We start from the raw sequence: 9,651 nt of genomic DNA, 5'->3' as shown, positions 1-9,651 counted from the left end.
TTCACAAAGGATCCTCCTGGGAAATCCAGAGACTCCGATGACAAGGTGAAAAAAAAAAAAAAAAAAAAAAAAAANCCTCCTGGGAAATCCAGAGACTCCGATGACAAGGACAAAAAAAAAAAAAAAAAAGAAAAAAAAGAAAAAGCAAGCTAACAACTTCTTCCAAAGACAAGTAGGGCTTCACTAAATTTCTACCAAAAAAAAAAGAAAAAGCAAGCTAACAACTTCTTCCAAAGACAAGTAGGGCTTCACTAAATTTCTACCAACATACTGCCATTCAAGGCAAGACAAAGCCTCAAACAACAAATTATACTGGGTGTCAGATGCCAGTTCACTGTCCCCTTTCCAACAACGGTAGCACTTGATTATTCTCTTTCAGTCCAAACCACTCATGAATTCTTCGTGATCTTTTGTTTTCTGTTCTGGAGCCCAAATTCTCTAAGCTCTTCTCCTCACCTTAAACCTCAGCAATCTCATTCTCTTCTCACCTGTGCGACAACAGGCGTCGTCCATTCCACAAGTCTCTGACCTGCCCTACAAAAACTCACAGTCCCTTTTCCTTCCTACTTCAAAAAGAAAAAAAAAAAAAAACAACAACAAAACACACGAACACCAACATAGCTATTTTTTTTTTTTTACAGTGACCTGGAAACATTCATTGTTTCAGCACTGAAAGAATCTCTCCTTTCAGCTTCCCAAATCCTGCCCACTGCCGAGCCAGAAATCCCTCTCCCAAACCACTGCTCAGAGCCAAACAAACGACTTCTCRATCCCAACTCTTCTGTCCCTACACACACTCTGATTTTCCATCCTGCACCTCTCAGGATAACTCACCCCTTTGCAAGAGAAAGCATCAAGTTTCAGGGTCACGTTCACACAGGTTGTCTGAACACTGAGGGTTGTTCACTGTACTCTTTGGATCCCAAATTCAGCATCTGATGTGCTATGGAGAGGGAAAGGCTCTTCCAAGCTCCCATCTGACCTCTCCACARCCCTTCTCTGATCACCAAGGACTGGTGAGCACAGCTCTCCAGCAAAGGATGGTCACTGCTAACCTACCAATGCTTTGTCAGAGAGGAGACTCTGAACTCCTCTCCTCCTGGCTGAATGCTATTGCCCTCTAGTTACACTTCAGTGCTTTAAAAACATCCTTCCAAAATCCTCTGCACAAACTCCTTCTCACGGTGCTGATCCCAGCAGAACTGTCCCAACCTTCTCTCACAGCCAATTCTGCCTCCACCAGGAATACGTGCAGCATTTTTTCCTCCTCATCTCCCCCTTTCTCCACATCACACTGCTCTTCACAGCATTTACTGTGCCTCCCTCCCTTCAGCTTCAGGTAATCCAGGAAATAAAAGCTACTACTTCAAGACTGCGGATCATTTGGAAGAAATAAACTGCATAAATATACCCAATTCACAGGCACGCCTTTGGGAAGGAGCTATCGGGAAACTTGGGCTTGGAATAAAGGAGGCTGCAATGTAGGTTTTTTTACAGGCCACACAGGTAATGGGGCATATTAAAATATGTAAAATATATATTTTTCCATATTTTAACAGCATGGATTGAAAACAAGAAGTTATTCTTAATGGGTGTGGTCAGACCCAAGSGTTTATCTCCATCATCCTCCCGCTCCCATCCACTCTTAGCAGGGTGAAATCAAATCCACAAAGCCTATATTCCTGCCCTCATMATATCAGATGGAAGTGGGGAGGGTAGGGGAGACCCTTCTTACAAGGAGTAGGAGGCCACTAAAGGAAACTCTTTTTCCCATACATTCATCTCACATGATGATTTCTACGGTCCATCTGTTTCCTGGCTCTTGAGCATCATTCATGAAGACTCCRGAGGCTCCTCAGGTATCTTCTCCCAGCTGGAAAGCTGCCCACAGCTAAGAGGGGTTTTGTGGAGGCAGGGGGAAGGAGGAAGCAGATCTTGCAATTTGTACTGCATACAGAGCTCAAATCCTGGACACAAGAAGTTGATGGAGCCACTGAGTCCAGACAGAAGCAGCCAGTTAAGTTCCCTTTGCAGGAAACCTTTGGGTTTGTTTGTTTTTCTCTTTTCTATTTTTTTTTTCTTCTGTTTTTTTGCACTTTTGGAAGAGACTTCTTAGAATGCCAATTCTCRACGTGACCAAGGACTCCGGAACAACGCATAAGAGCCTTATCCCCTCCCCTCTGAAAGGCTGCTAGTTCCCCACACCGAGGGCACTAGGAGGCTGCTGAGAACGGCACAGAACTGGATGAGATTTCAGCTGATTTCACGATGGTGATGACACTGGTGGTGGCAACTTTGGTCGGGGTAATCGGCCCTCGCGCCACGGTACGAGCAAAGGTCTGCAGTGCTTCGTACTTGGAGCGCAGGGCATCCAGCTCTAGCTTCATGCTGCTGTTTTCTCTGGCCAGCTTCTCCACCTCTTGCTGCAGCTCAACCCGCTGCCTCTCGAGCTCCTCTTTCTGAGTCACACGCTTGATGCGGCAGCTGGCAGCGTAGCCCCGGTTCTTCAGCGTGCGCCTCCGCTGCTTCAGACGGATGACCTCCTCTTTGGTGAGACCCCTCAGGTGCTGGTTCAGCTCCCGTACGGACATTGACACGAGTTCATCATCACTCAGCACCGGGGCATTCTCTCCTGACTCCTCCTTTACCTGCAAATACCAACAGCACAGGGGTAGCGGCAGCCCGACGTGAGCGGATGCTCAGTGGCAGAAAGAGGAAAGGCCAACCCTCAGCAATGGGACAGCTCTMCCTGGAAAACACCCTCCATGTGCTGTGGAGAGCAAGCTCCACTAAAATATCTGGGTTAGACATGGGAGAGATCTCAGCACTGTGCTTGTCTGGGTTTGGGTCACAGAAAGCAGTGAGTTTTACAYACCCAATATGAGCCCAACAGCAAGATTTGCAAGGGGATAAACGTAAAGCCAGCTGAAGCCTTTTTTTTTGTGAAGTCCTTTGTCAGGACCTGGAATTCATACTGAAYGCTAAAGATGACACCTTTTCCCAGCATTATGCTGGGACACCAGTGCAGCATCTCAAAAGCAAAACAACTGCTTTATGCAGGGCTTAATTCAGCATTTTGTGGCTTTTTGTTGAAGATTGCTCATTGGAGCAGTGAATAAAACCAACTGTGAATAAAACCAACTCTGCTTGACTTCAAGGACACAGCCCGATTTGGTTTTGCTGGGGCACAGGCCAGACTCAAGTTACATGAGAAAACCACTGAGGCCTTGTCCTTTTCTCAAGYGTATTGGCCACCACTATCATTTTYAGAATCATAGAACCAYTTAGGTTGAAAAARTCSTGCAGCATCACTGAGCCCAGAACTTTTAAGACACCATACTTTTGTCTTTTCAGAGTCTGCAGGACATAAGGAATGAAGAGCCAAAACACTGGAAAGGAATTTTCAGCAATGCATTAACACCATTAAGACATTTACTGCCTCATGGACCTGGGGGACACCAGCTGAACGTGTCACCTCCCCAGTGCCCCCCAGTTTTGTGAATAAAAGCACTTCATTGACAAGCCTGGGAGCACTCCTGCAGTCACAGGTCTCTGRGATAGCTGGGATATGCCAGCCTTCATGCCACCCTAGAGACTTCTGAMCTCTTTCTGGGTATTGACAGTATTCTTCTACCCTAACCTTTCCTGCAGACAGTGGGAAATTGTATCAGCACCCACTTGTGAGAGTCTCTGGGAAGGAAAAGAACAGACACACACGACCAACACCGCGCRGTTCTGCGACAGCCTCCCCAGCCACCCTGCACCACCCACTCAGCTTCTCCCCTACCTTTAATGCCTTGTTCGGTTTGGGATTAGTCGTCATAACCTGAGCACAGTCTTCCGGACAAAACTGCTCAGAAATTGCAACTGGAAAAACAAAAGAAGGTTTCCAGGTTAATCTCGGAGACRGAGGCAGGAAGAAGACACCCAACACACCCCCCACTCAACCAKCATTAAAAGAAATAACCCCACAGTTGTTTGAAGCACTGGGATGGATTCAGGGATCTGTGTCCCTATTCAGATACGAGAAGGAGAAATCTGTGTTGACAAGCGCATTGCTTTCTAACACTAACACATCGTATTTTGCTGTTAACCACGCTATGATCCAGCAGRGAAGACAGGGCAGGGAGGAAAGGAGGACACCCACTTTCATCTGTAAACAACAGTCACACTGAGCACCACGCACCACYCCTTGCCATGTGCCACCCCTTCCCAAGGGGAGCACAGAGCGTGGCCTCCAAGGCCCCGTCACTGGCTCACCTCCCTCTGGAGGAATCCCAGACGCTCCAAATGGCCTATTAGGGACTGAATTAAGAGTTACCTCTGCTCATAAAAGGCACTGAAAAGCCACAAGACAACAACTCCCTTCATTCTCATTTTGATGATTATTAACCCSGCTCGAAATTGAAGCAGCAACCCAGAAAGAAGCTGCTTGGTTTGTAACCTGCTTCCAGCGCCGTCCCCACCCAAAGGAGACGCCACCAGAAAACCCGAACAACAGAAACAAAAGCCCCCGACAACAAAGCCAGGAAGGAGTTCACCTCTCCCMACACACCAAGACTGTTGCTTCCCAATCCTCCAGACTGAGAAAACAGACCTGCCTGACATTTCCAGTGAYGTGGAGGCATGTCCATCGACCGCCACRCTGCCCTTCACTCTCACCTTAGCCRGCGCCTACACCCCTCCGASCAGCGCCCTGCAGAAAATGCACCTGCCCGCACCTCCAGCCAAGCCCTTCACCCCGTGGTGRTTGTACCTACCCTGGGAGAGGCACCAGCAGCCGTGCCACCATCACAGCCTCTGCTATGGCTCCCCAGCGGGGAGRGGGCGAGGCGCCGGTGCCCCCGACGCAGGGCGGCTTCGAGGGCTGCACACCCGCGGCACCGCAGAGCGCAGCCTGTCTGGCGGGAGTCCTCTCTCTGCCCCCACCTTCTCCAGCCCAGCCCAAACCCTCCCCATTTCCACGTCTGCATCGTGTCACACATCCTAATCATTCATGAAAAATCCAGCCAAAGCATCCCAAGCATGATTCCCTTCTGATAGTTGCCATGGTGACCTTGGGAAAGTAGCCAACCCGGAGACAGTCGCCATGGAAACAGAGAAGCCCAAAAGCAATAATGACTTCAGGTCATGTCTGTGCAAAGACATCACGAGGTCGTCGGAGAGTAAACAAACTCATTCATATCTGCAAACAGGGGTGGCGGGATTTGGGGGTGTGCTGAGGTGGGGCGTGGGGACCAGTGGGAGCCGGGTGGCTGGCTCAGCCCGTGCCGCTGTCACTCGAATTTTATCAGTCAAGACACCTCATCGTCACACGACTTACGTAAAAATCAAGAGGAAGAGCAGGAGGGGAAAAAATAATCCTGTAATTGCAGAGCTGCAAGATACTATCCTAGATATTAGGGAGTGTATTTAGGCGCCTCCTCTATTTTTAAGCCCGAGACAGCACAGCTCTCCATGTCTGGAGGAGGGACAAGGACAGCCGCACAGCGCACAAGCCAAGATGCTCCGTGATGAATGGACCACTTACAGCAACTGGTGTGCRCTGCATTTTCTAGAGCATCGCTGAGTCCTTGCCTGCTCTCCTCCAGCACCGAGCCCCACCCCGGGCACACCTCCATCCACAGCCCCAGCTTTGCCAGGACAGGAGTGGGCAGGGCACAGGGCAGGGGGGCAAATCCAGCCCCCCATAGCTGAGTTGGACAGACAGGGATGTGCCCAGCCGCTGTCTGCGTGCTCTTCAGGAGGGCAGCATCTCCTGCGAGCACAAGCACCTCTTCAGAGCCCAGCACTGCCCTGTCACCATCCATCACTTCCTTTCCTCACCAGGCGTTTCTGCCCACCCCTACCTCCCGGCCGGAGGCGCAGATGTTGGCTGGCAGCTGGGAGGAAGGAAAAAGCTCCGTGTGTCGGCCACCAGGACTGATCTGGGAGCTGAGGAGCGCAGAGGCACTGCCAGTGCGTAGAGGAAAGGGCCGGCAGCCCCCTCCCTGCAGAGGCGCAGCCGGGCCGCAGGCAGTTGGTGCCATAGTTATGCAGTGAGTCACCAGCTGTTTACAGAGTTGGAGCGCTCACATTCCCACAGCATCAGAAACTCTTCCTTCCCTCGGCGGCATCCCCCCCTCCCTCGCCGCCCCCATCCCTACAAGGGAAGGGGCGCGCTGGCCGCTCGCCGCGCTGCGAGCGCCGGAAAAGGAAAGGCAAAAAACGAGGGGGAGGCCAACRACGGCCCCGTCACACCCACCAAAGTGCACAAAAAGCCTTTTGATCCTCACCCGGCGCGTCTTCAAAGCGTTTTCTACGCCAGCCGATGGAAAAACTGAACGCGGCCACTTGGCTGTGCAGGGACGGAAAGAAATGTAAAGTATCATGGAAAACAAGGGCCAAAGGGTGAGGTTGCCTCCAGTGGGGTCAGTGTGAGGGCTCACCTGCCACCCTGAGCCATGCTCCRGCTCTGAGTGATGAAATCCTTCTGGTCACCTGTTGCTCCATGTCACCAATGCAACAGCTCCTTACCCTGCACATTCCTCAGCGGACAGCACAGGCACGTGGCACAGCGTCTTCTGCTGCACACCTGTCTCCCCACACACCAAGGCACCCTGAATGAGCCAGCATCCCTTTGGGATCGGCTGGGATCCACCCTACTGCAGCAGGGCTCATGGGACAGAGCTGCTGCTCTSAGGAGGGTCAAGGCACCATCGGGAATTGTGATGCCAGACCCTCTTGGAACAAGGGTGGGGCACTGGGGGCTGGACTGACCCAAAGGGCAAGCTTTCACAGAGCAAKCAGAAATACTCAAACAGGCTTACACTCAGATATGAGTGTCAGGGAGAGTCTTATCTCTGCACTAGGTGAAGGCACAGGTGTGGTCCGGGCTCCGCTCGAAACCGATACAACAACACTCGCAATCCTCACCAGCAGTCCTCCAGGRCCTTGGGCTCCATCTCCTCATCTACCAAATACTTCCCATCAGGACTATTTGRATCTATTCAGCTACCAGCAAGAAGACACTGAAAATCAGCACTGTGAGCATATCCCACAGTTACACAGCAAAACCCCACAACAAAATCATAAACCACCCCACAAACAAGCCACAGCCAGCAGCGTTCCCTAAACATGCTGCACRGGGCTCTTCTGGGACCCTGCCTGCGATTTGATTATTAGAACCCTTTTAGTCTTTACCCTACGCCTGCCCTTCTTTCCTTAATTGCGCTTGCTGCATCACGTCTAAAATTAGGAGCTCAGCTTTTTGGAACGAGGAGCGTGTTACATCCCGGCTCTGTAAGCAGTACGACACACTTCGAATGCCACATCAATAAAGCAGCAAGTAGTAATACACCAACTGTGAGGGGAAAAAGCTTTTCCAGAGCTTTTCCACGCTCGTATTTACAGCAAGTGTTTTGACTGTGGGTTACATAAAGAGCCCTTGTAATTCCGCAATAAAGTTACCCATTGACAGCCTTGCCAACGCCCTCTCCCTCTCCCAGACAGCTCCTGTGCCTCTTGCAGCATCCTCCCAAAAACCTGGAGGTCTCCAGCTGTCATCCTAAGCCTGAGAGGCTCAGCTTTGAGCATCTAGASATCCCAGCTCCTTCGCTTTGAAAGGGAAAGGCAGCAGAAAGCCTGACTCAGGCACAGCTAGGACAGAGCTTTCCACACAAGGCTTGCAATTAAGAAAGAAAACATGCCAGAGTGAGATTTCAGACTTTCCACGCTACAGGGCTTTCCAAGCGCGTTACACATTAAGGAATTACTATAAAGTCACTGCCGACACTCGACAACTGCGGACGAACTTGAATTTTAAAACTCTTTCTACACTGAAAGACAACCCCGGCCAGAACATGAGTGCCTGGCAGACAGCCCTGCTGATGTTTAGGTTCCATCCTCACACACACACACACAGAGCAAACTGAAAACATGCAACCCTCACCTTCCGCCAGGCYGGCGACGACTTCCCGAGGGCAGAAAAACAGCGCAAGGTTCAAGCRGCGACGGGAACCTCTGCCATCGCGTCTCGATTCGGCACCCACAGCCACGCGGGGAATACTCTACTCRCTCCCAAACGCAGCCATTTAATTCCTAGGCAGCTGTTTAAATTTCTCGTTTATCCTCAAGTTATTCCCAGCTCCAGAGCGCTAGCCAAATGGATGTGCCTAGCAGGGATAACATCTGAGMTGACAGGTGAAAGGAACTACAGATGCTTAAATCCTCGTCGCCGTGCCGCTGCCACTCGGAGGCTCGACACGGATTTCCAGCACATTGCAGCATGGTAGGCAGAGCACCATCCCTCTCCCCATCATTCAAAAAGCCATTCTCCTGCTCTGACAACCTTCACACATCCTGTAAGGCAGACTGACGCTTGTCACTCATTTGTAATGAGAGCGGGGAGGGACGGGCTGGCGGTGTGAATCAGAGAGTAGAGAAGCATATGCGAGGCAATATATTTGACATGAAGAGAGAGAAGACACAAGGAGGGGGTGAGTCACTGTTTACTGTTCTAAAGGAGCTCCACGCAGCCCTCGCCCAGCTGGCCAGCTTTCTGTTTCCCTTATGGATCGGAACCAGCATCCAGCAGCAAAGAGGAGATTCAGGAACCTTCAGAGCACATTTGAGAGCTGCCAGGACACAGCTCTCTGAGGCGCTCTCTGGGGAAGCCTGGACAGGGATCAGACAGCCTTCAGTGGTTTGGTAAACAACCTAGTCAGAAGCTGCAGAGAGCCTGTGGTTAAGGAGCATGGATACAGAGCACCAGGCTGTGTGTCACCTCTGAAACTTCATGGAGGAGGAGGCTGAAGGGGAAAGGTATGCGACAGCCAGCCCTGCTACTGACAAGCTTACAGCACTTTTTCCATCACGTGCTTGCAAAAGGCAGTGACAGAGATATACTGGAATTACACCTCAGCATCACCAGCCCAGAGATGCATCTCCCCAACCAGGCAAGCTGAGCCACCAAGCAACAAATAACTCGCTCGGACGCAGAACTGGGATTGGGATTCCTAACTTTGCTGCTCCTCACCCYAAGTGCCAGCCATCAAGTCAGAGATCTTCACTGACTGCTAATAATGGAACGCAGCTATGGCATGGCTRTTTGGCGTCCTGCAATATTGCAAAGCAGTGGGATCCACTACACAGCCTGTCCCTCCACTCGGGAGCGCAGTGCCAGGGTAATTGCTCTCATTACTGCCTTYCCCCAGCCCTTGTGCTGACGGTCACAGAGCACTGCATCGCCTGTGCTTGCTTCATGCTTGGAAGATTCTCTGCCCAAGTTTGAAGATAGCCTCAAACAATAGCTGAGACAGAAGTGGAAACTGCCTGTTCATCTCTACAGGGTGCTGAGCCTGAAACTTCCTGATAATTGAAAGTGCTAGCACCGCTCAAGTATTTCACAGCTGGATGTTTACAAAAATGATCAGCGAGCGAGCTTATCCCACAAACCCTGACTGCCGCAGGGGCCAGCGCTCCCAGCTGTCCTTTCTTCGCTTCCCAAACATCTCACACAGCTAGAGATTTTCAATACCAAGTCCTGCAGCACATTCCATGCCATTAATCATCTTCCAATGTTGATGGAAATCAGAGGGTATCAAGCTGATCTGTATTTTTCCCTTTCAGGAGGCACACAGCAGTACTGAACTCCACGCCGCAACAGATTGC

At 50.8% G+C, this 9,651-nt stretch overlaps 1 protein-coding gene across 3 annotated transcripts in view; it reads right to left on the bottom strand.

Moving 5' to 3' along the window:
- Positions 1 to 202: 202 nt before the first annotated feature.
- The window catches only part of MAFK (MAF bZIP transcription factor K), a 12,048-nt gene continuing 2,599 nt past the window's right edge, over positions 203 to 9,651 (bottom strand). For 2 of the 3 annotated variants that reach the window (XM_057379835.1, XM_057379836.1), the window contains exons 2-3: positions 3,788 to 3,867; positions 203 to 2,648 (exon numbers count right to left, since the gene is read on the bottom strand). In XM_057379835.1, the coding sequence (XP_057235818.1) occupies positions 2,214 to 2,648; positions 3,788 to 3,823 (471 nt within the window). In that variant the 5' untranslated portion in view covers positions 3,824 to 3,867 and the 3' untranslated portion in view covers positions 203 to 2,213. Of the gene's footprint in view, positions 2,649 to 3,787; positions 3,868 to 7,930; positions 8,049 to 9,651 lie in introns of those variants that run through there. The other variant, XM_057379837.1, reaches the window with a different exon arrangement.

The sequence above is a fragment of the Malurus melanocephalus genome, unplaced genomic scaffold, assembly GCF_030028575.1.
Source record: "Malurus melanocephalus ecotype Western Australia unplaced genomic scaffold, MMel_1.1 scaffold_425, whole genome shotgun sequence".
Classification (NCBI taxonomy): Eukaryota; Metazoa; Chordata; class Aves; order Passeriformes; family Maluridae; genus Malurus; species Malurus melanocephalus.
Note: the sequence above shows the minus strand (reverse complement) of the source record. Positions and strands in the feature narration are given on the sequence as shown.